The sequence below is a fragment of the Emys orbicularis genome, chromosome 1 (genome assembly GCF_028017835.1).
Source record: "Emys orbicularis isolate rEmyOrb1 chromosome 1, rEmyOrb1.hap1, whole genome shotgun sequence".
In the NCBI taxonomy this organism is placed as follows: Eukaryota; Metazoa; Chordata; order Testudines; family Emydidae; genus Emys; species Emys orbicularis.
In genome coordinates, this window is record NC_088683.1 from 1,105,465 (window position 1) to 1,131,953 (window position 26,489).

The 26,489-nt window shown below is 46.0% G+C and overlaps 1 protein-coding gene across 1 annotated transcript in view; it reads left to right on the forward strand.

The window, feature by feature from the left end:
- Positions 1-26,489, forward strand: part of SHANK3 (SH3 and multiple ankyrin repeat domains 3) — a 610,715-nt gene that overhangs the window by 475,218 nt on the left and 109,008 nt on the right. The window contains exon 13 of the mRNA XM_065411947.1: positions 6,666-6,741. Coding sequence (XP_065268019.1) covers positions 6,666-6,741 — 76 coding nt within the window. The remainder of the gene's footprint in view (positions 1-6,665; positions 6,742-26,489) is intronic.

Here is a 26,489-nt window from a genome sequence, read left to right on the forward strand (position 1 = left end):
GACCTCATAGTAACTAGCCTGAAAAATGCCAGACGGGCCAGCTGAAGTTCGTGGTGGTGGATGGGAAGCGCCGCATTCCCCTTTTGGGGAATACTGCCATACAAGCCATGGACCTGATCAGGGTGCAGCATCAGAACTTTATAACTGCAGTGCAAGAAGCAAAAGGGGCACTCCCATGGACAACGGAGACAATTTTAAAAGCCCACGGGGATGTTTTCAAAGGCAATGGGTGCCTGTAAGGGAAGCTGCGACTGGAAGTAGGACCCACAGTGAAACCTGTGTGTACCAGGAAGGAAAATTCCAGTGGCACTATGTAATCCTGCATGCCTGGAGCATGAACTTATACAGAGCAGGGGTATCCTAGCTCCTGCAGAGGCCGGTGTGGCCTGGGTAAGCAGCATGATGGTGATAAAGGAGCCATCAGGCAATTATGTATCTGCACAGGCCCTATGCCAGTGAACCAGGCCTTGAGAAGATACCACTATCCACTGCCTGTCATTGATGACATCTTGCCAGAACTGCCCAAGCCAGAATCCTTACAGTGTATGGTGTAAGGAAATGGGTTTTGGCACATCAGCCTGGATACAGAGTCCAGCATGCTGACAGCCTTCGCAACACCATTTGATTGCTACTGGTGGCTGTGCATGCCAATAGGTATAAGCCCAGCACCAGAGCAATTCCAGAGAAGGCTCAGCCAAGCACCGGAAGAATTGGCTGGGGTGAGAGTAATTCCAGATAATATCCTCGTCATAGGTGAAGGGAGTAATGACAGAACAAGACCACAACACAAAACTACAAGCTTTTTTGCAGCTATGCAGGGATAAGAACATAAACTCAACCCAGAAAAAATCTGACTTCAACAGTGTACTTCTAGCAAGGAGAGCCACAGATACTCCAGTGTGATAAATTGGGAAATGGACTGAGTATAGCTCTTTTGTAGGAGCAGCCAGTGGCTTAGCCAGTGGAATCCTGTCAGAGACAGAACAAGGGTCTGCCCAAATAGTCAAAGACCTTCTGGCTGTGGCATTTGGAGTGGAGCAATTCCATCAGTGCCCCTGTGGCTGCCCAGCCATAGTGCCATCAGACAACAAATCGCTAGAGCTAATCATGGCAAAGTCCCTTCTGAGTGCTCCAGAGAGATTGCAGCGCATGTGGATGCACCGCCAGCACTACCTGGGGGAGCTCAGATCTTGTCCAGGATGATTATTGGAGTTAGCTGGCAGCCCGAGCTGGGCATATATACCCAGCATTGGTGAGTTGGGGGAAGGGGATCAGAACATAGTGCAGTGTGTTAATGGAGTCAATCTCCAGTTTCAGCAGTGAAACTGATGGAAACCAAAGAGGCTACAGGAAAGGACACCCAACTACAGCCAGTCAAGAGAGCGATACTAGCAGGTGGCCAGAAGACAAAATCCAGGTACTGTAGGAGTAGAATCCTACGTTCAAATTAAAGATGAGTTGAGTGTGTAGGATGGAATGATATTTCGAGGACAGAAATCTGCTGTCCCACCTCATTACCTAAGGATGTTGTGCAAAAAATACACACCTCACACCTAGGCATTGACAGCTACCCTAGACAGGCGTGAGAGTGAGTTACTGGCTGGGAATGAATACCCAACTTCACAGCTTTATAGAGGGGAGTGACACCCACCTGTCGGGTGATAACTGCCAGCAGAAGCAGAGTCTGTTGCCACAGGAGCTGCCCACTCGGCCAGAGGAAAAGGTGGTAGTGGACTTACTTACCTCCAAGAAAAAGCAGTACTTGATTACAGTGGACTACTTTTCAGATTTTTGGGAGGTTGCTGCCCTGCATGATACAAGAAGCAGGCATCTGATTGGCAAACTAAATGTAAATTTGTACATCTAGGAACAAAGAGTGAAGCCATATTTACACAATGGGGGCTCTATTCTGGAAGCAGTGACTCTGAAAAAGATTTGGGGGGTCAGGGTGGATAATCAGTGATCATGAGCTCCCAGCGCAATGCTGTGGCCAAAAGGGGTAATGTGATCCTTGGATACAGAAACAGGTGAATCTCAAGGTGAAGCAGAGAGGTTAGTTTACATCTGTCTTTGGCACTGCTGCTGGAATACTGTGTCTAGTACTGGTGTCCACAATTCAAGACGGGTGTTGATAAATTGGTGAGAGTTCAGAGAAGATCCACGGGAATGATTAAAGCGTTAGAAAACATGCCACATAGCGATAGAGTCAAGGAGCTCAATCTGTATAGCTTAACAAAGAGAAGGTTAAAGGGTGACTTGATTGCAATTTACAAGTACATACATGAGGAACAAATATTTAATAATGAGCTCTTCAATTTAGCCAAGAAACCTACAACACAATCCAATGGCTGGAAGTTGAAGCTAGAGAAATTCAGACTGGAAATAAAGCACAATTTTTTGACAGTGAGAATAATGAACCATTGGAGCAGTTGTGGTGGATTCTCCATCACTGACAGTTTTTAAATCCAGATTGGATGTTTGTCTTTAAAAAACTGCTCTTGGAATTATTTGGGGGCAGTTCTCTGACCAGTGTTACACAGGAGGTCACAATGGTCCCATCTGGCCTGGGAAGGTTCATATAGATCTATGAACAATGGAAGGCTGTCTTTATGAGATGTGGCCTTCCGGACACTATATTCACTGACAACAGTCGACAAACCCCAATCTACCTTGGAAGACTTCAAGTAATTTGCACACAAATGGGAGTTTGGCCACAACACCTCCTCCCCAGCACACCCACAGAGTAATGGTAAGGTAGAATCAGCTGTGAAAACAACCAAGAGGCTGTTTCTTCTGGATCAGATCCCTTGTTAGCGTTTTTGGCACACAGGAATACCAAACAGGCCAGCACAGGCGGTGGGGGGAAGGACCAAAATCCTGGTATCAAGGAGAGGAGACCTGTTGCAGCCAGAAGGATGAAGATGCCGCCCAGAGGAGCTGGCTGACCCTCAGAGAAAGCATAAACTAGAGTACGACAGATCAGCCAAGGACCTGCCAGCCTTGGAGACAGGCACTTCTGTGAAGATCCAGCCATTAGAGAGACACCAGCAGGAGTGGACTAAAGGAGTTGTGAGGAGCCACCAGACACAGCCCCCAGAGAGAGCTGAGAGAAATACAGAGCTCGTCACTGGATGGAGAAAGAGAGAACCACCCAGAGGCAGCCCCGCAGGGAGGAGGGAGACTCCACAGAGAGACAGGTGACAGGGAGACAGAGAGAGGTCACTTCTGGTGTGGTCACCTGGTGAGAAGACCATTTATCTCAAAGACTGTGTAAGCAGCTGAGTCTGTGTTACAGACGAGACGCCAGCTCGGGTATGTTGGACTAGATGACCTCCTGAGGTCCCTTCCAACCCTGATATTCTATGATTCTATGTGCTAGCAACCTCTGGCCGAAGGGACACGGGGTGAGGGTCTGGACATCAGTTATTTGTTTTTAATGATTGTTAAAATATTCAAAAATAGGGAAGATGTATCATGATTCGTGGAACTGGAGTCGGAGGGCCCATGTTCCGTGGAGGGACTGTTATTGGCAGGACCCAAGGAAGACACGGGGAATGCTGGAGTCAACTCGGCCAGAGGTACAGAGCGGTGCACCGGTTTAATGAAGTTCCACTTGTTCAACGTAACCTGCACTCAGCGTCACTCTTTGCTAATGAAACAGTCATAAGGCAGGAAGCTGGAGTTGTGAATGCCTCGGTGGAGCCCACATCCTATCCGCTTACACAGGAGAGGCTAGGGTTTGACTCTGATCTGTGAGGGTCTGTCAGTGCAGCTCTTTGCTAAGCTGCCATATTGATAGGACGGGTACCCCAAACCGGTGAGCAGGGACCTCCTCATTCCTGGGCTGCTGTTCCTGGAAGTGTGTGTTTTTGATCCCCGCCTCTGAGAGTCAGGCCAGGGCTGTTCCTGTCGTAGAGGGCTCGGGGTTTCTTCTGCCACTCAAAGGTCTAACTGCCCTGGTCTCACAACTGGGATCATAAAAGTGTTCATCAGGCAGTTCACATCTTAACAGCGAGATCATCCTGGAGACCTGCCCCCCTTCACCATTGCACAGAGCACATCCTCTCCCATTCCTGGTTACTCAGTGTCCCTGGGACAGGCAAAGGCAGCTGCTTATTTACCAGATCTGTGTTTCTAAGTGTTTTGAATATAAGAAATGTTTGTTGTGTCCTTTGCGGAGGAAAAGCACCTCTCACTGTCTAGTTTTGTCCTTCAATTCATCCTCCCTTCCCATCTGTTTTGTTCTTCTCCCTCACCCTACACGTGCTATGGAACATGGGAGCTGCCAGGTTAGATCAGACCAGTGCTCCTTTAATGTAGTATCTGGTTTCTGAGAGTGACCAGAACCAGCTGCTTCAGAGGGAGGGGCAAGAAACTCCGTAATGGGCAATTTACTGAATAACTTGTTGATGGGGAAGCCTCTTCCGGGCCCCATCAGTAGGTTGTTGACTTATGCCCCGAAGCAGGAGGGTTTATATCTGTTCTTTAGAGACTCCATGTCTCAAATAACCATAGAGGATCTCATTCTGTGTAACCATCAATCCATTTTTGAATCCTATTTACGTCTTGACCTCAATTGCATCGTACGGCAGCGAGTCCTGCAGATTAATTATGGGTCGTGTAAATAAAAATAGTGTTTACTTCTATAGTTTTAAATTGTTGCTTTGTAGCATTTCATTGGAGTTCCAGTTACCGTGTTAGGAGAGAGGGTGAATAGAAGCGGCTGATTTATCTTCTCTCTCTGTCATTTTGTATCTCTCTGTCATGTCACATCTTAACACAGTTCATATCTTTTCCAGCTCCCCAGCAGGGAAGTTTCTTCAGCTCTCTAAACATTTTCATTGCGCCCTCTGTTTCTGTTAGGTCTTTTTTGAGGTGCGGTGACCAAAACCAGGTGCAGCAGCCCAGCGTAGAGTGCCCCGTCGATTGCTAGACTAACACCAGCATTGGCATTATTACTTCTATCTGCTTTGTTGGGGCTGGTCTACCCTGAAAACTTACATCGGCATAGCAACGTCTCTCGGGTGTGAACAGTCTATCCCCCAAGAGCCATCGTCATGCCAGCCTAATCCCCGGTGTATACAGTGCTAGACTGACAGACGCATTCTTCCAGCAGCCTAGCTACCGTCGCTTGGGGAGGCGGATTAACTACAGCAAAGGAGAACTCCCCTCGTGGCTGGAGTGAGTGGCTATGCTGAAGCGCTAGGGTGCAGCTGTGCTGCTGAAGTGTTTTAATTGGTGTTGCTTTCATTCATTGTCTTTGCATTCTGAGCTGCCCTGGCCCGTTGCCTCCTCTCCCTGCATGTACTGCAGCCACATCTCTTGGCCGTTCGTCTCCCACAGGTGGCTGAGGTCTTGTCTCTTAGTAGCAGTGTCTTCCACAAGAAGCAGCGAGTTCTGCTGCCCACAGTTCAAGAAGGATGCTGATGAATTGGAGAGGGGTCAGAGAAGAGCCAGGAGAATGACCATGATTATAGTAATAAGCTACATAGATTGAGCTCATTGAATCTAACAAAGAGAAGGTGAAGGAGTGACTTGGTTACAGTTTCTAAGTGCCTGCATGGGGAGCAGATAGTTAATAATGGGCTCTTCAGTCTAGCAGACAAAGGTGTAACACAGTCCAATGACTGGAAGCTGAAGCTAGACAGATTCAGACTGGAAATAAGGTGTAAATTGTTGACGGTGAGAGTAATTAACCAGTGGAACAATTCACCCAGGATCACAGAGAATTTTAAAATCCCTGACCATTTTTAAATCCAGACGGGAGGTTTGTCTAACGGCTCTGCTCTAGGCACTATTGTGGGGCAGGTCTCTGGCCTGTGCTGTGCAGGGGGTCAGACGAGAGGATCACAGTAGTCCCTGCTGGCCTTGGAATCTCTGGGCAGGTCCGCGCTACAATAAAACGTCTGCAGCTGGCCCATGTCAGCTGACTTAGGGTCACAGGGCTCGGGCTGCAGGCCTATGAAATTGCAGTGTAGATGTTTGGGCTTGCCCTGGAGCCTGGGCTCTGGGCCCCACAAGGGATCCGGCCCCAGAGACTAGGCTCCAGCCCACGCCTGGATGTCTGCACTCCAATTTTATAGACCTCAGCCCGAGCCCAGGCCAGCCGCGGGTGTTTTATTGCAACAGTTTCTACACCCACCAAATGTGTTTGAACTTAAACTCCAGACCTAAGGGCCTAGTTTGACTCCCAGTGACATCAGTGGAAGCTGGATCAACGGCATATGAGAGTGTCTCTCGCCTGCACCTTATTCCGTGTGGGTTTCTGAACATTCGATACGTTTTGGGACAAACCTTTGGTGCTTATCAATCAGTAGGTTGGACGCCGTATTGAAAAGTCCTTGTAGAAAACTGTTTTCTGTTGTGTGCATGTGGATCTGTGTTCAGAGACACTTTGAGAAGTGAAGAGTGCATGTGTGTCTGTGTACGGACACATTCTGGGACAGAGGAATATGCGTGTGGGATCTCTGCAAATGAGTCTGTGTGGGTACATATGGAGATGAAGAGGAGTATGTATACACGAATGGGTGTCTGTGTAGACATGTACCTGGAGGGAGCAGGTAGAGGAGCATGTGCATGCCTGCTCACACAGTCACATACTTTCAGGAAGATGGTTCTGATCCCATCTTTCAGCAGCATGAGAAATCTCTGCTTTTTTCTTACAGAAACGAGAGAAGACAGGACAAAGCGTCTCTTCCGACATTACACTGTGGGTTCATATGACAACTTCACCTCCCACAGGTAAGTGCCAGGCTACCTCATCAGTGAGAGATGGCAGAAAATGGGATATAGTTAAAGCCCATGGGACTGGTATCTCCTTTATTTATGTTGCAGTAGATCATGGGAAGGGAGCTTCCTTCAGTCAATCCACATTCTACACTGACAGTCCAGGAGTGGGGTTCTTTAGGCAAAAGGCTGAGATAGGTGATGACTATGAGTACTTTTGGCGGCAGAGGAGTAGGGGTCAGAGAAGTGCCTTTTTTTCTTAGTGACCCACGTTGGGGAATTGTGTTGGACATCCTGGGAGCTGGAGCTGGAGCCTGAGCATTGGGCAGAGATGGAGAGCTCTGGTTCTCTGCTGGAGAAGGACAGAAAGGGTGCTGTGTGCATGTGAGAGATAAAACAGGGACAGGTGTGTTAGAAATGCCATAGTTTAGATAAGGCTGGAGTGTTCTGGGACTGGAGGTGGTATGTGGTTTGCTGCGTTTGAGACAACCCCAAGATAAAATGTAAGGAGATACAGCACTCAGCGTGGAAATAGTGAAGAGAACGGGGTCTCTGTGTTACACAGCCATGCTTGGCCTGGGCCACGCGGGGCTGGGAGACATTCGGAATGGAAGGGGTCCTAGGACTTGGTTTGGTGTTTGACTACAAAGCTGCACTTGGAGCTGGGTTTTTATGTGAGGTGCTTGGCTGTATAGAGAAGGGGATAGGCTTGATGGTGCTTTGAGGATATGATCTCTGCTTACTCCTCGGCACCCATGCTTGTATAAGGCATTGGTCGGTGCAGGAGAATGGGATAGGCATTACAGAACGCGATACGATATAAACAAATTGTCACAGCTCTTTATAGGAAAACAGTCTCTCCAACCACATTGAAATCCTTCAAGTGTGTCAACAAAAGAGTGAATAAATGTTATTCTGTTGAGGTTCTGATAACAAGACAATCAGTGTGGTGTCTGGGCACCTTTGGGGAGAACTGGTAGATGTAATTTATATGAATTTTCAAAAAAAAAAAAGCCCTTGACAAAGTCCCTCAAGAGGGGCTGGTAAGGGTACTGTGTCGTCATGGGTACGAAGCAAAGTTCTGCCACAGATCAGAAACTGGCTAAGAGACAGAAAATGGCAATATGTGAATAGCGGGGATTCCCCAGGGTCTGTGCTAGGTCTAATGTTGCATTTGTTTAGTATCTTAACATCTTGAAAAAGGCTGTGAATAGTGAGGTGGCAATTTGCAAATGACACAAAATTATTTAAGCCAGACAAGCCTGGAGTGGATGGTGGGACTTAACCAAGCTAGGTGAATAGACAGATGAATGGCAGATGGAATTTACTTTTGACAAATGCAAGGTATTGAACATGAGAAGGAACCATTTGAACTACTCATACACATTACTGAATTATAACTTCACTGTGATCACTTAGGACTAAAGGCCTGGTATCATTGTGAGCAGCTCAGTGAAAACGTCTGCTTGGTGCACAGTGGCAGTCAAAAAGCAAACAAACTGTTAGGTTGTATAAAGAAAGGAACAGCAGATATTACTGAAATTGTTGTAATATCATTATATAAGTGGAAGATACAGCTTGGAATGCTGTATTCAGTTCTGGTCGCCCCATCTCAAACGAGAGAGAGAGAGAGAGAGAGCAAAAACAGAAAGGGTCCAGTGGTGAAAATGACCAGGAGCATGGCAAGACTTCGGTATGAGAAGAGAGTGTAAAAGTTAGGGCTAACCTGGATACTCCCATTTACTCGCTAATAATACAATAACACAAAGGCTTAGTCTGTGCTATAAAGTTTTGCCGGCATTGCTGTGTCGACAAGAAATGTGAAAAAAAATCACACCTCCTAGCTGACTTCGCTGTGCTGAGAAAACCCATCGTGTCGATGCGGCTATGCCGACAGCAGAGTACTTCTGTCAACTTAACTAGTGTCGCGTGGGGCAGTGGTTTGGCCAAGCCATCAGAATTCCTTCTCCTGTCAGCTTAACCGGTGACTCCAGCAGGGGCCTCTGCCAGCAAAGGCATACCGATATAGCGATATTGGCAAAGCATTTGTAGCATAGACCAGCCTGCAGATGCTCAATGAAACTGAAATGCCATGTGTTCAAAACTGATAAAACAAAGTACGTTTTACATAAAACATAATGAACTTGTTGAACTCAAAGCCACAAGTTATCATTTAAATCAAGAGTTTAGCAAGATTCCAGAAAGGATTAGGTATTACTTTAGATAGGATGAAAGCGATAAAACCTTCATGCTTCAGAGAATAAGCCAAATGCTTACCAACAAGGAGGAAAAGTCCTCTATGAGCCGATTATTCCAAAATTGTTGGGTATGTGGTTTCTTGTACATTCTCCTGAAGCAGCTGATATTTAGCACTATCAAAGACAGGAGACTGGGTTAGGTGGACCATAGGTCTGATCCAGTGCAACAATTCCTGTGAAGTCACTGTGGGTGGCTAGTGTTTGGTAACAGATTGAGTTGCACTGGGGGAAACCTGGCTGGGCAGTGCTGATGTCACAACAGTTAGGTTAGTATTAGGGCGAGGGGACTGTTTGGGATGTTGGGATTATATTCAGGCCACTGATGCTTCAGTTGGTGTTGAAGATTCTGGGAGGAGGCGGTTTCCGTGACATGGCTGGTTTGGGCATGTGGCAGATAGCTCTTGTTGCCTTAGAGCGGCAGGCTGGAAAGGGTGTTAGGGTTATTATAGGACGAGGATTGGAATGGAGAATGAAAAGAACTGGGGCTGGTGTTGAGTAGCATGGTACACCTATTTGCCTGGCTGCCCATCATCACTGGTAAAGTTTGCAGATAACACAAAAATTGGGGGAGTAGTAAATAATGAAGGGGACAAGTCACTGGTGCAAAGCAATCTAGATCGCTTGGTAAACTGGGTGCAAGCAAACAATATCAAATAAAAAAACACAATAGGAGGACCGAAAGAATGCCACCATGGCTAAACAGCAGAGTAATGGAGGCTGTTAGAGGCAAGAAGGCATCCTTTAAATTTGGAAGTCAGTCCTAATGAGGAAAATAGGAAGGAGAACAAACTCTGGCAAGTAAAATGTAGAAGTGTAATAAGGCAGGCCAATACAGAATTTGAGAAGCACTTGCTGAAGATGCAAAAACTCAGTAAAAATGTTAAAGTACATCAGGAGCAGGTTGCCTGCGGGTCATGTTGTAGTGGGGTTACTAGATGACAAATGTGTTAAAGAAGAACCCCAAAGACAAGGCCACTGCAGAGAAACAAAATGAACTCTTTGCATCAGTCTTCATTGCAGAGGATGTGGGGGAGAAACTCACATCAGAGCTTTTCTTTTTGAGTGACAAATCTTAAGTACTGTCCCACATTGATGTGACAATGGAAGAGGTTTTAGAAGAAATGGATAAATTAAACAGTAATACGTTATTAGGACCAGTTGGGATTCACCCAAGAATTCTGAAGGAACTCAAATATGAAATTACAAAACTACTGGCTGTGGTATTTAACCTACTGATGAAATCAGCCTCTGTAACGGATGACAGGAAGGTAACTAATGTAACACTGATTTTTAAAAAGGGCTCCAGAGGAGCTCCTGGTAACTACAGGCTGGTGAGCCTAACTTTAGTACTGGGCCAATTGGTTGAAACAGTAGTAAAGAACAGAATTTTCAGACACGGAGATAAACACGATTTGTTGGGAGAGAGTCAACATGGCTTTTGTAAAAGGAAATCATGCCTCACCGATCTGTTAGAATTCTTTGAGGGAGTCAGCAAGCATGTGGATATAACGTACTTGGATTTTCAGAAAGACTTCGAGAAGGTCCAATTCCAAAGGCTCTTAAGTAAACGAAGTAGCCTTGGGATAAGATGGAAGGTGCTCTCATGGATCATAACTGGTTGAAAGATAAGAAACGAAGTAGAGGACTAAATGGTCAGTTTTCACAATGGAAAGAGGTGAACAGTGGAGTCCCCCAAGGATCTGTACTGGGACATGTGCTGTTCAACATAGTCAATAATGATCTGGAAAAGGGGGTGAACAGTGAAGTGGAAAAGTTTGCAGATGATTCAAAAGTATCCATGATAGTTAAGTCCAAAGTAGATTGCAAGGAGTTAGAAGGATCTCACAAAACTGGGTGACTAGGCAACAAAATGGCAGATAAAACTCAATGTTGATAAGTGCAAAGTAATGCACATTGGAAAAAATAATCCCACCTATACATAGATACAGAATGATGGGGTCTAAATTAGCTGTTACCACCTAAGAAAGAGATCTTGGAGTCAATGTGCCCAGTTCTCTGGAAACGCCCGCCCGTTGCCCAGCACTGGCTAACAGTATGTTAGGAACTACTAGGAAAGGGGTAGAAAATAAGAGACAAAATATAATAATAATAGCACTGTGTAAATTCTTGGTGTGCCCACATCTTGAGTGTGTGTAGTTCTGGTGGCCCCTTCTAAAAAAAAATAAATATAGTGGAACTGGAAAAGGTTCCGAGAATGACAGCAGAGATAATAAAACATATGAAATGGCTTGCATAAGAGAAGATACTAAAAAGGTTAGGGCAGTTCATCTTAGAAAAGAGATGACTAAAGGAGATAAGATAGAGATCTACAAAATCATGAATAGTATGGGCCGTACTTACCTTTCATGGTATTTTACCCATGAATAGTGTTTACCCTTTCACACAATACAAAAACCAGGGGTCACCCGATTAAATTAATAGGCTGCAGGTTTAGTACAAACAAGAAGAAGTACTTTTTCACACAACACGCAAGTAACCTGTGGAACTCATTGCCATGGGATGTTGTGAAGGCCAAAAATGTAACTGACTTCGGAAAAGAACAAGATAAGTTCATGACGGGTAGGTCCATCAATGACTCTTAGCCAAGATGGTCAGGATGCAACCCCATGCTCTGAGTGTCCCTAAGCCTCTGGCTGCCTGAAGCTGGGAGTGGAAGACAGGGGTGGATCACTCCATAACTACCCTCTTTTGTACACTCCCCCTGAAGCTCTGGTATGGGCCAATGTCGGAGACAAGATACTGGCCAAGATGGACCATGGTCTGACCCACTATGACAGCTCTTGTGTTCTTAATGTGCATTTTAATACAGCTAAATGTATACGTCTAGGAACAAAGAATGAACGCCATGCTTACAGAATATCCTGGGAAGCAGTGACTCTGAAAAAGATTTGGGGTCATGGTGGTTAATCAGCTAAACAAGAGCTTCCAGTGTGGTGCTGTGGCCAACAGAGCTAATGTGATCCTGGGGTGCATAAACGAGGGAATCTCTGGTAGGAGCAGAGAGGTTATTTTACCTCTGTCTCTGGAACTGGTGTGAACTGCTGGAATCCTGTGTCCAGTTCTGGTGCCCACAATTCAAGAAAGATGTTGATACATTGGAGAGGGTTCAGAGAAGAGCCATGAGAATGATTAAAGGATTAGAAAACATACTGTATAGTGATAGACTCAAAGAGCTCCATTTATTTAGCTAAACAAAGAGAAGGTTAAGGGGTGACTTGATTACGATCTATAGGTATCTACATGGGGACAAATATTTAATGGGCTCCTCAGTGTAGCAGAGAAAGGCATGTTCCAATGCCTGTAATTTGAAGCTAGACAAATTCAGAATGGAAATAAGGTGTAATTTTTTTTAACAATGACAGTAATTAACCATTGGAACATTTTACCAAGGGTTGGGGTAGATTCTCCAGCACTGACCATTTTTAATTCAAGAGTGGCTGTTTTTTCTAACAGCTCTGCTCTAGGAATTATTGCAGAGCAGGCCTCTGGCCTGTGCTGTACAGGAGGTCAGACTAGATGATCACAATGGTCCCTTCTGGCCTTGGAATCTGTGACTCAGTAATCAATAATATGAGGTTGGAATTGCTGTGATTTTCTTTGGAAAATAGAAATATCCCAAATAGTGAGAACTTGTTTTCCCCTCTTGGCCTCAGCAGCTCCTTTAGAGCAGAGATCTTTTCTTCTGAAAGCATCTTTCCAGCCAAGGGGAGCAGTAGACAGATACAACGGTGTACAGGTGCATCCCCCAGGTGGCTGATATGGGTAGCCCCTGTTGGGGAAACCCAGAAGGGTTGAACCAAATATTATGGATTAAGGTGCCATGAACCAACAGAATATAGGAGAAGGAAAATTCTGATTTCAGACTGGGCCAGAGAGCAGGCAAGTCTCTCCGGGAGAAGGAAAACTCTGATTTCAGATCTGAGCAGTCCAAGCTCACTAGCTTTCAAAGGTCGTGGCCTAGGGTGGAACTGCTGATACCTGTTCCTAGCAGGCCAGCAGGCCATGACATGGCATCCCCAGGAGTGCATAGGTTAGGTTGGCCTAACAAGCTAGTACATCTGAAACTCATTTGTTTCAGAAGCAGTACAGCAAACTGAAGAGTGCAGAGGTGGCGAGATAATATCTAAGGTGCTGTCGGCTCAGTACAACAAAGCAGATTAAAACAATTTGAAGGAGAGCACTTATCCCGCCATCTCTCACTTCACTGGAGATCCTGAGAGTGGAAAGAGATCAACTCAATGACATTGTTTAAGGAAAGACTTCAAGGTGCTTGAGAAAATTATATACCATCTAGCTTAAATTGCAGGGAAGGTCTTTGTAATAGTTTCCAGGTGTGAATGGATGTCCCCCAGTGTGCAGTACGGAACAACTGGATCAGAGCAAAATGGCAGGTTTGTGGATTTACTCATCCGCCTCTTAGTTTAATAAATTGCAAGGAGAGCCTAAGAGCCAGGCTGTGGTGGCAGCCCCGCCTATTGGTAAGGGTCTGCGGCAACACGCGAGGAGGGGAACCCAGGCCCTCCCACTCCACCAGGTTCCAATGCGGGGGCTCTCTTGTGTATCGTAAGGCAGCAGTCCGTTACCTGCAGTCCAGCTAACACTCTCCCCTGGTCTCTTCCTACCTCTCTGCCCCTCCTTGGTGGCTGGCAGTTGTCCCCGGCAATCTGTTCCACAGGTCCCAGCTCCGGGCAGTAGACCTCTCCTTGGAAATGCCTTCCTGGCATAGTCCTGCTGCAGCAGTGAGCGCGGATCTGCTTTTCTCCACCTGCCACCCTGCTGTGCTGAAGAGACAGACTCCCTGTGTTAAGTCCCTTCCTCAGGCCAGTCAGAGCTGGGCTTCCCAGGCCCAGAGCTGCTCCTGCCCCCTTAACTCTCCAGTGGGAGGTTTACCCGCCCATCACATATCTGCAAACTTGAGCAGTGATGATTTTATGTTCTCTTCCAGGCCATTAATAAAAATGCTAAATAGCACAGGGCCAAGACCTGTTAGCTTTGGGACTCGCCTGGAAACAGACCGTTTAGTGATGGTTCCCTATTTACAGTCACATCTGGGGATCTATCCGTTAGCCTGCTTTCAATCCATTTAATGTGGGCCATGTGAATTTTATCTTTCTAGTTTTTAATCAGAATGTCATGCAGCGTCAAATCAAATGCCTTCCAGAAGTCTAAGTATATTACATCAACTCTATTATCTTTATCAGTCAAACTTCTGATCTCATCAAAACAATTGCCTTAGTTTGACAGGATCTGTTTTCCATAGAACCCTGTTGATTGGCATTAATTATATTAACCTCCTTTAATACTTTATTAATTAATTCCCATATCAGATTGTCTTGCCTGAGTCCGATGTCAGATTGACAGACTAGCCAGGTCCTCCCGTTTACCCTTTTTAAGTCCTGGCACATTAGCTGCCTTCTGGAGCTTGCCCAGTGTTCCGACACTTATTGAAAATCAGCATGAAGGGTCCAGCGAGCTGCTCGGCCAGCACTTTTACAGATCAAGTGCAGGGGGGATGTCAGAGCGTGTGATTAATAAAACCAGCGATCCCACTCAACCGGGGCTATGGCCCTGCTGCTCTTCCTGGCCGGGCCGATGCATCCCTACAGTTTCCCCTCTCCAGTTTCGGTTTGGCTGGTTTCATTTCCCACCTCTTCCCCAGTCCCACACTGCAGATGTTTCTTGGGGATGAGACCCACAGCTCTCACTTTTCCACCTCCCTCAAACTTTAGGTTTTCTCTAGGGCCCAGCACTGTAGTGCCTAAAAGGCAGTTCCTCATGGCACTGGCTTCCAGTCCAAGTCCAGCCCATCTTTGAAGAGATCGGGGTGGAGAGACTCCTTTCCTTCTCCTTCACTGGATTGCTTCTGCACTTTCCTTTCCTAAGGAGTCATGTGTGTCCCTCCGCCCCCTCCAGTCCTCTAGAGCGGCACAGCTAGTAGGCAGCGTATGTGCAAAGATCTTGACTCCAGTGTTCCATTCAGGGTTATATAAAAGGAATCTCACCCAGACTCCTCCTCCATTCCTTCTGAGCTGATGTATGCGGCCTTAGAGCAGGGATCGGCAACCTTTGGCATGCAGCCCGTCAGGGAAAGCCACTGGCAGGCCGGGATGGTTTGTTTACTTGCAGCGTCCACAGGTTCGGCCGATCGCAGCTCCCACTGGCCGAGGTTCGCTGCTCCAGGCCAATGGGGGCTGCGGGAAGCAATGGCCACCACATCCCTCGGCCCGCATTGCTTCCCGCAGCCCCCATTGGCCTGGAGCGGCAAATCGCGGCCAGTGGGAGCTGCGATCGGCCGAACCTGCAGACGCTGCAGGTAAACAAACCATCCCGGCCCGCCAGCAGCTTTCCCTGATGGGCCGCATTCCAAAAATTGCCGATCCCTGCCTTAGAGCAAACTCTTCTGTCCTTTTCCTGGCGTACACCTTATTTCTTGCCTAGTTTTGACCCAGTGGGTCCGTAGTTCATTATGTGGAAGTAGTGACTGAAATGTGCTGGGCACTGTGCAAATATAGCGCCTGGTCTCTGCTCCAAAGAGCTTGCAATCTAGAAGGAAAGCAACAGACAGAGGGCAGGGGTGAAGAATGAGGCACTACAGCAGAAGTTGCTGGCATTGTTCTGCCCTTCTGCCTAGACATTACTAGCTGGTCAGCTTTTTGTAGGCATTGTGATATAAGTGGTTCTCAAGGAGGAATTTGAAAGAGGCCAGGGTAGTTCAGCTGAGCATCCATGTGGAAAGGGGCTGGTGTTCAATAGCTAGTGTGACAAAAGCTGAGTCTTTGGCAGACTTTTCCTGTAGTTTTAGCTGTGTGCTTGTCGAGCGGCCTTGGCTGGTCTGTGTAAAATGCCTGCTTTGAAGAAGTGTTTGTTATAAAAAAGCTAATTTGCCTTAGACCAGGTATCCCGAATTTTTCATTCCATTCTAAGCTGCTGGCTCAACGGGTAGTGATCTACGGCTCGATGTCTAGTTGGCAGCCGGTATCAAGCGAAGTGCCCCAAGGGTCGATCCTGGGGCCAGTTTTGTTCAACAACTTTATTAATGATCTGGATGATGGGATTAATTGCACCCTCAGCAAGTTCGCAGGTGACACTAAGCTGGGGGGAGAGGTAGATACGCTGGAGGGTAGGGATAGGGTCCAGAGTGACCTAGACAAATTGGAGGATTGGGCCAAAAGAAACCTGATGAGGTTCAACAAGGACAAGTGCAGAGTCCTGAAAATAGGATGGAAGAATCCTATGCACTGCTACAGGCTGGGGACCAACTGGCTAAGCGGCAGTTCTGCAGAAAAGGACCTAGGGGTTACAGTGGACGAGAAGCTGGATATGAATCAGCAGTGTGCCCTTGTTGCCAAGAAGGATAATGGCATATTGGGCTGTATTGGTAGGAGCATTGCCAGCAGATCGAGGGAAGTGATTATTCCCTTCTATTCGGCACTGGTGAGGCCACACCTGGAGTATTGCATCTAGTTTTGGTCCCCCCACTACAGAAGGGATGTGGACAAATTGGAGAGAGTCCAGCGGAGGGCAACAAAAATGATTAGGGGGCTGAGGCATATGACTTATGAGGAGAGGCTGAGGGAACTGGGGTTATTTAGTCTGCAGAAGAGAAGAAAGGGGGGATTTGATAGCAGCCTTCAATTACCTGAAAGGGGGTTCCAAAGAGGATGGATCTAGACTGTTCTCAGTGGTACCAGATGACAGAACAAGGAGCAATGGTCTCAAGTTGCAGTGGGGGAGGTCTAGGTTGGATATTAGGAAACATTATTTCACTAGAAGGGTGGTGAAGCACTGGAATGCGTTACCTAGGGAGGTGGTGGAGTCTCCTTCCTTAGAGGTTTTTAAGGCCCGGCTTGACAAAGCCCTGGCTGGAATGATTTAGTTGGGATTAGGTCCTGCTTTGAGCAGGGGTTGGACTAGATGACCTCCTGAGGTCCCTTCCAACCCTGATATTCTATGATTCTGTGAGACCTCACCAATGTCGAATAGAGGGGAATAATCACATCCCTCGATCTGCTGGCAATGCTCCTACTTATACAGCCCAAAATGCCATTAGCCTTCTTAACAACAAGGGCACACTGTTGACTCATATCCAGCTCCTCATCCACTGTAACCCCCAGGTCCTTTTCTGCAGCACTGCTGCTTAGTCACTCGGTCCCCAGCTTGTAGCAGTGCATGGGATTCTTCCATCCTAAGTGCAGGATTCTGCACTTGTCCTTGTTGAACCTCATCAGGTTTCTTTTGGCCCAATCCTCTAATTTGTCTAGGTCCCTCTGTATCCGATCCCTATCCTCCAGCGTATCTACCACTCCTCCCAGTTTAGTGTCATCTGCAAACTTGCTGAGGGTGCAGTCCACACCATCGTCTAGATCATTAATGAAGATATTGAACAAAACCGGCCCCAGGACCGACCCTTGGGGCATTCCGCTTGAAACCGGCTGCCAACTAGACATGGAGCCATTGATCACTACCTGTTGAGCCCGACGATCTAGCCAGCTTTCTGTCCACCTTATAGTCCATTCATTGAGCCCATAGTTCTTTTGCGTAGAGACTGTCCGGTTTGGCCAATGTACATGGCAGAGGGGCATTGCTGGCACATGATGGCATATATCACATTGGTAGATGTGCAGATGAACGAGCCCCTAATTGTGTGGCTGATATGGTTAGATCCTATGATGGTGTCCCCTGAATAGATACGTGGACAGAGTTGGCAATCTCATCTAGTAGCTCATTCTACATGTAACCCTTCTGCCCCTCTGAGTTGGCAGCAACAAGGGCCGGGTTCAGTATCTAGGGGTTCCGTTTCAATAACGCAATGCAAAAGCGGCTCGAGCCCCCACCCAGTGACCTGGGACAATTACATACCACCCCCCAGGCACCTTTAGGAGGCAATACTTCCCCTCTCGCAAGCACGGAGTCTGAGTGTAGCAAAAGCCTTTTAATAAAGGAGGGAAACAATACGGCATTATGTTGGGGAAACAGGATTCATAACACAAACCATGAGCAAAAGACCCACCTCCAAGTAAGTTTGGCAGTGTCCTTTTTCCCCTCAGGGTCTTAAGTCCAATCACCCCAAAGTCCAACAACCCCAAAGTCTCTGTCCCTGGTCAGTGCTGCCCCAGAGTTCAAAAGTTTATCTGCAGAGTTTTACCCACTCCCCCCAGCCAGAACTCCTCTCCGTGGAGTTCTGCTGCAGCCTTTACCACGAATGGCTCCACTCTACCAGCTGCGCCGCTCCGCTCCTCTAGCCGTCCCCACAAACTGCTCCGCTCCCTGTTCCGTGGGCCGCTCCAACCGTCCCACAAACTGCTCAGCTCTGCCAGCTGCTCCACTCCACCAGCTGTCCCATGAACCGCTCCAGCTGCCCCCGCAAATGGCTCAGCTCCGCGCCGCTCCGCTCGCAGTTCCATGGGCCGCTCCAACCGTCCCACAAATTGCTCGGCTCTGCCAGCTGCTTAGCAATATATCTTCAGGCTCCCCCACTGGTTAATACAGCACTCAGTGATCTCAGCTCAGCAATTTTAGCTCTTTTAGTGATTTCAGCTTGTAGTAGGGGAGCCCCAGTGCTGGTGCACCATTGGCCCAAAGTGAATTCAGTTCAGCAACTTCTAGCTAGACTCCTAATGGAAGCAAACTTAGCTCTGCTATTCAACAGTGGAGAGAGGGGGTTAGTGCAATTGGTGTTCCGGGCCCTCAAAAGAGGCCCATACCATCAGATACACATACCTGTCCCCAACCTCTCTCAATTCACTGGGTTTTGTAACCCATGCCCCTTGTCTAGCAAGTGCTACTTAGTTACTGGTGAGTCCCTCTGTCATACAACAGTTCCACTGGCCTTGATTCACAGAATCAGGGTAACAACACTTTATTCTTCTTGCCCCAATAACAGAGAAACTGGGGTTCCCACACCAGCCAAAGTAACCACTTTCAGTTGTTGTTGTCCCAGGCTAGGTGGGTGGGTGTGCCTATGCAAACAAGATCAGCCCCTGGAGTTCTTTTCCATCCTCGCCATAATTCACCACCAGATGTCAGGGTAGAGCTTATCCTGACTCTGCTTACATCCAATTGAGCAACCTCAGCAAAGAGTGCTCTATCTCTGGCTCTCCCAAGGGGAATTGTGTGCCTAGCACAGTTCTCTACCTGCACGGCCACAAATGTTCTAAAAGAAAATGCACCCAATAACTCTCTAAATTAACATAATGTCCAAGAACGGCACTAACAACACTCTCTCCCACCCAGCCCGGCCCTTCAGAGAAAGCATCAGAAGAGTACGGGTTCAAATGTCAATTCTAAAGGGCTGGACATTAATTTCATAATTGCTCATAGGCTAAATGGAAAAATAATTTACTCTTTGGCAAAAAATCTCGGATGTATCTCATCTTTAAAGAAAATGTATTCTCTCTCTCTCTCCCTCCCTCCCTCCCTCCCTCTCTCTCTTTTAATTGTCACTATCCCAGTGACCTGTAAAAGAGTCCTTCAGAATGCAAAGCCTTCTAGGAAAGCAATGCTGAATTTTTAATAAGAGCTTCTGTTGTAATTTACATGATGAATATACATACATCACCCCTGAAGTCCAGCCTATCTCATCTGGAGACACAGTAAGGCAGTGGTTCTCAACCAGGGGTATGTGTACCCTTGGGGGTATGCAGAGGTCTTCCAGGGGGTACATCAACTCATCTAGATATTTGCCTAGTTGTTGTGTTATGAGAAGGAGTAAATAACACTTTCTTATTTACTTTCTCCACACCAGTCATGATTTTATAGACCTCTCTCATATCCCCCCTTAGTTGTCTCTTTTCCAAGATGAAAAGTTCCTCTCTTATTAATCTGTCCTCATATGGAAGCTGTTCCATACCCCTAATCATTTCTGTTGCGTTTTCTGCACCTTTTCCAATTCCAATATATCTTTCTTGAGAGGGGTGACCACATCTGCACGCAGTATTCAAGATGTGGGCGTACCATGGATTTATATAGAGGCAACATGATATTTTCTGGCTTATTATCTATCCCTTTCTTAATGATTTCTAACATTCTGTTCACTTTTTTGACTGCCACTGCACATTGAGTGGATGATTTCAGAGAACTATCCACAATGACTCCAAGATCTCTTTCTTGAGTGGTAACAGCTAATTTAGACCCCATCATTTTATATGGATAGTTGGGATTATGTTTTCCAATGTGCATTACTTTGCATTTATCAACACTGAATTTCATCTACCTTTTGTAGCTCTTCACAGTCTGCTTTGGACTTAACTATCTTGAGTAGTTTTGTATCTGCAAATTTTGCCACCTCACTGTTTACCCCCTTTTCCAGATCATTTATGAATATGTTGAATAGGACTGGTCCCAGTACAGACCCCTGGGGGACACCACTATTTACCTCTCCCAATTCTGAAAACTGACCATTTATTCCTACCCTTTAAAAATAACAGGAGTACTTGTGGCACCTTAGAGACTAACAAATTTATTAGAGCATAAGCTTTCGTGGGCTACAACCCACTTCTTCGGATGCATAAAGAGTGAACCATATATTGAGGAGATATATATACACACACATACAGAGAGCATGAACAGGTGGGAGTTGTCTTACCAACTCTGAGAGGCCAATTAAGTAAGAGAAAAAAAACTTTTGAAGTTTTTTTTTTTTTTTCCTCTTACTTAATTGGCCTCTCAGAGTTGGTAAGACAACTCCCACCTGTTCATGCTCTCTGTATGTGTGTGTATATATATCTCCTCAATATATGGTTCACTCTTTATGCATCCGAAGAAGTGGGTTGTAGCCCACGAAAGCTTATGCTCTAATAAATTTGTTAGTCTCTAAGGTGCCACAAGTACTCCTGTTATTTTTGCGGATACAGACTAACACGGCTGCTACTCTGAAACCTATTCCTACCCTTTGTTTCCTATCTTTTAACCAGTTACCAATCCATAAAGAGGACCTTCCCTTTTATCCCAGGACAGCTTACTTTGCTTAAAAACCTTTGGTGACGGACCTTGTCAGAGCTTTTCTGAAAACCTAAGTACACTGGATCCACTGGATCCCCCTTGTCCACATGCTTGTTGACCCCCCTCAAAGAATTCTAGTAGATTGGTGAGGCATGATTTCCCTTTACAGAAACCATGTTGACTCTTCCCCAACAAATTATGTTCATCTATGTCTGACAATTTTGTTCTTTACTATACACCGCTACCTCGATATAACGTGACCCGATATAACACGAATTCGGATATAACGCGGTAAAGCAGTGCTTCGGGGGGGAGGCTGTGCACTCCGGTGGATCAAAGCAAGTTCAATATAACACAGTTTCACCTGTAACGCGGTAAGATTTTTTGGCTCCCGAGGACAGCGTTATATCGAGGTAGAGGTGTAGTTTCAACCAGTTTGCCCGGTACTGAAGTCAGGCTTACCGGCCTGTAATTGCCGGGATCACCTCTGGAGCCCTTTTTAAAAATTGGCCTCACATTAGATATCTTCCAGTCATTTGGTACAGAAGCTGATTTAAATGAGAGGTTACAGACTACAGTTAGTAGTTCTGCAATTTCACATTTGAGTTCCTTCAGAACTCTTGGGTGAATACCATCTGGTCCTGATGACTTATTGCTGTTTAGTTTATCAATTTGTGCCAAAACCTCCTCTAATGACACCTCAATCTGGGACAGTTCCTCAGATCTGTCACCTAAAAAGAATGGCTCAGGTTTGGGAATCTCCCCTAAATCCTCAGCTGTGAAGACCAATGCAGTGAATTTATTTAGTTTCTACACAGTGACCTGATTGTCCTTGAGTGCTCCTTTAGCATTTTAGTCGTCCCATGGCCCCACTGGTTGTTTAGCAGGCTTCTTGCTTTTGATGTACTTACAAAAATTTTGCTGTTACTTTTTGAGTCTTTGGCCAGCTGCTCTTCAAATTCTCTTTTGGCCTTCCTAATTATATTTTTACACTTCATTTGCCAGAGTTTATGCTCCTTTCTATTTTCCTCCCTAGGATTTAACTTCCATGTTTGAAAGGATGCCTTTTTGTCTCTCACTGCTTCTTTTACTTTGTTGTCTAGTCATGGTGGCACTTTTTTGGTTCTCTTACTTCGTTTTTTTAATTTGGGGTATACATTAAAGTTGAGCCTTTATTATAGTATCTTTAAAAAGTTTCCATGCAGCTTTCAGGGATTTTGGCACTGTTTTTTTTTTAATTTCTGTTTAACTAACTTCCTCTTTTTTTTTGAAGTTCCCCTTTCTGAAATTAAATGCTACAGTGTTGGGCTGCTGTGGTGTTTTCCCCGCCACAGGGATATTAAATTTTATCATGTTATGGTCACTGTTACCAAGCGGTCCAGCTATATTCACCTGTAGGACCAGACCCTGTGCTCCATTTAGGACTAAATCAAGAATTGCCTCTCCTCTTGTGGGTTCCAGGAATAGCTGCTCCAAGAAGCAGTCATTTAAGGTGTCAAGAAACTTTATCTCTGCATCCCGTCCTGAGGGGACATGTACCCAGTCAATATGGGGATAGTTGAAATCCCCCATTATGATTGAGCTTTTATTTGTATAGCCTCTCTAATCTCCCTGAGCATTTCACAGTCACTATCACCATCCAGGTCAGGTGGTTGGTAATATATCCCTACTGCTATAGTCTTATTATTATAGCATGGAATTACTATCCATAGAGATTCTATGGTACAATTCAGTTAATTTAAGATGTTTACTTCATTTGATTCTACGCTTTCTTTCACATCTAGTGCCACACCCACCAGCACAACCTGTTCTGTCCTTCCGATATATGTAGTACCCTGGTATTACTGTGTCCCATTGATTATCCTCATTCCACCAAGTTTCTGTGATGCCTATTATTCCAATATTCTCATTTAATACGAGGCATTCAAGTTCACCTATCTTATTATTTAGAATTCTAGCACTGGTATGTAAACACTTTAAAAACTTGTCACTTTTTAGCTGTCTGCCATTACATGATGTAATTGAATGGAACTCTTTTTCATTTGACTGTTTCTCATCAGATCCTACCCGTATTTTATCATCTTCCATCTTCTCCTCCTTACTAGGACATAGAAAATCTCCATTAATAGATCCTCCCTTAAGGGATGTCTCTGTCCGAACCACATACTCCTCCGCACCTGTCGGCTTTCCCCAAGCTCTTAGTTTAAAAATTGCTCTGCGACCTTTTTAATTTTAAGTGCCAGCAATCTGGTTCCATTTTGGTTTAGGTGGAGCCCATCCTTCCTGTATAGGCCCCCCCCCTTTCCCAAAAGTTTCCCCCATTCCTAATAAATCTAAATCCCTCCTCCCTACACCATCGTCTCATCCACACATTGAGACCCTGCAGTTCTGCCTGTCTAACTGGCCCTGCACGTGGAACTGGAAGCATTTCAAAGAATGGCTCCCATGGAGGTCCTGGACTTCAATCTCTTGCCTAGCAGCCTAAATTTGGCCTCCAGGACGTCTCTCCTGTCCTTCCCTATGTCACTGATACCTACATGTACTACGACCACCGGCTCCTCCCCAGCACTACACATAAGTCTGTCTAGATGTCTCGAGAGATCCACAACTTTCGCACCAGGCAGGCAAGTCACCATACGGTTCTCCCGGTCATCGCAAACCCAGCTATCTATGTTTCTAATGATCAAATCCCCCATAACTATTACCCGTCTCTTGCCAATAACTGGAGTGCCCTCCCCTGGAGCGGTATCCTCAGTGCGAGAGGATAACATGACATCATCTGGAAGGAGGGTCCCAACTATGAGATCATTTCCCTCTGCTCCAGTTAGATTCTCTCCTTCCCTGAGACTTTCATCCTCCTCAACAGCACAGAGGCTGTCAGACTCGGGGTGGGACTGTTCTACTGTGTCCCGGAAAGTCTCATCTATGTACCTCTCTGTCTCCCTCAGCTCCTCCAGTTCAGCCACTCTGGTCTCCAAAGTCCGTACACGGTCTCTGAGGGCCAGGAGCTCCTTGCACCGAATGCACACATACGCCACCAGCCCACAGGGCAAGTAATCATACATGCTGCATTGGGTGCAATAAACTGGATAGCCCCCACTCTGTTGCTGGACTTCTGCCTGCATTCTCTTTTTACTCCTGCAGCTCGTTCCTTTGTTGATGTTTTGTTTTTATCAGGGGGTGGTTTTGGCTTTAAGTGTAAAGAATGTTAAGTGTCTCAAGCTCCCCGCTCATACTTCTCTAAACACACACACTACAGACAACAAACTTACCCCAAGGGTCACGTAATTGCTCCTCCTTCGCTGGAGAACTTCCTTGCAAAACTCACCTGTTAGCCACTCCTGTTCGCTAGCTCCTTTGGTTGCTTAGGAGCGGGCTTTTTAAAGCCCTGGTCTTCCTGAGTAGCCCCGTCCCCTGGTTAAGGGTTGATGGGGGCTAAAGGGCTTAGGGATCACAGTCTCGTTAAGAAGCTCTTAGCCTTGCCTATTAGGCCGCTAGCCTCAGCACACGGTCCCCCAAACAAAGAGACCACATGGTATATTTCAGTCAAGCAGCAAGCACAACACAAACACAGATACACACACTACAGATAACAAACTTACCCCAAGGGTCACGTAATCGCTCCTCCTTCACCTGGAGAACTTCCTCGCCAAACTCCCCTGTTAGCCACTCCTGTTCGCTAACTGCTGTGACCTGTCATCATGTAGTTCCTTGATAAAGATATTGAATAGTGGTGGGTCATGCTCAGATCCCTGGGGGACCCCTTCTAGAAGCATCCTTGCTCGTTCATAGCCCTTCATTAACAATTACGTTTTGAGATCTCTCAGTGAGCCAGTTTTTTAATCCATCTAATGTGTACCCTGTTAGTGCCACACAATGCAAGTTTTTTAATCAAAATGTCATGTGGTAATAGGTCAAATGCCTTGGAGAAATCCAAGCTTGTTGTATCAACACAGTGACCTTTATCAGCCAGAACTGTAATCCTGCCAAAAAAAGACAACAGGTTTGTTTGACAAGACCTCGCTTCCATGAAACCAGGCTGACTGGCAGTAATTATACATTTCTAGCCTCCGTTCTCTGTTGATGGAGTCCTGAATTAACTTTTCCACTATTTTACCCAGTATGGACGTCAGGCTAACTGTTCTGTAGTTCCCTATGGTTTCCCTTTTACCTTTTTACAAGATTGGAATTATGTCCGCAGTCCTCCAGGTCGGTGGAATTCCCCCCGTTTTCAAGGATTTGTTAAGAATTAGCATTAGTGATTCAGAGAGTGCCGCAGTTAGTGCCTTTGCCTTGGGATGATGTTGTCCATGCCCATTGGTTTGGAAATGTTCAGTTTCAGCAGATGCTGCCTCACATCCTCCGTTGTTAGAGATAGTAAGCTTTTTATTCCATGCGTAACATCATACAGGATGGACACATCCTCCTGCTTTGTTCCAAGCACAGAACAGAAATATCTCTTGAACATTTCTGCCTTTTCTATATCACTATTTACAGTTTTGCCATCTGCGTCTAGCAATGGACCTATACCTGACCTGGCGGTATTTTTTTGTGAAGAGGCGCCCTCCTTGCATGGAGATATTGTAGAAGCCATTGAGCGTATTTCTGTACCCAAGCGTTTCTTTGGCTGCACTCCATCTCTCTAACGATGGAATCAGACATTCAGAGAAATAATAGAGCTCAAAACACTGAACAAAGATACAAAATATCTCTGGCCACACAGCAACCCTCACAGCGCTACCATCTCAGGGCAGTTAGTCACCTTAACCTATGTGAAGGAGATGAGATGTATGTTCGCTTTCCAGCGAGGCTGTGACACAGCATGCCCTGTGTTTGATTACATGATGCTTCTGTTACAAGGCCCTTCCATTTATTTTTTAAACACCTCAGCAAATCCCTGCCAAGATATTGTTATGCCAATGGTCCTGCAGCACCTTTGTGAACAAATGGCTCTGATTTGGGATGGCCTTCGCACCAGGGCTCAGCCAGAAATGCAGTTCTGAAAGCCAACAAACACAATTCTGCCACTGAACCAACACAGCCTTGTGATTAACTTCAAGAGCAACGGCAAACACACGGCCAGATCCCTGCCCCATTGGGCATGCTCACTAGAAGAGTTTGTGTCTCTTCAGAAAATCACTAAGAACCTCTGATTAACCCTGTCTAGCCAATCCCTGCTGAAACTACGGTGAGGAATAGTTTCCTACCCAGAACTGCTTTCCTGTGCAAATTTCATCTGAGGTTGCTGCAATGGGTCTGCTGGCCCAGCAGGATTCCACTCACTTTCATGTGCAAAGGACAGGGTTCATTAATTTAGTAGACAAAGGCATACCCATGTCCAATGAGTGCACGCTGAAATCAGACAAATTCAAACTAGAAATAAGGTACAGGTTTTTTTAACAGTGAATATAACTAACCTTTAAACAACTAATTTATGGATGTGGTGGATTCTCCCCTTTTAATCTTGAAACCGAGAGTGGATGTCTTTTTAAAAGATCTGCACTAGCTCAACCAGAAGTTTGGGCTTGGTGCAGGAATCACTCT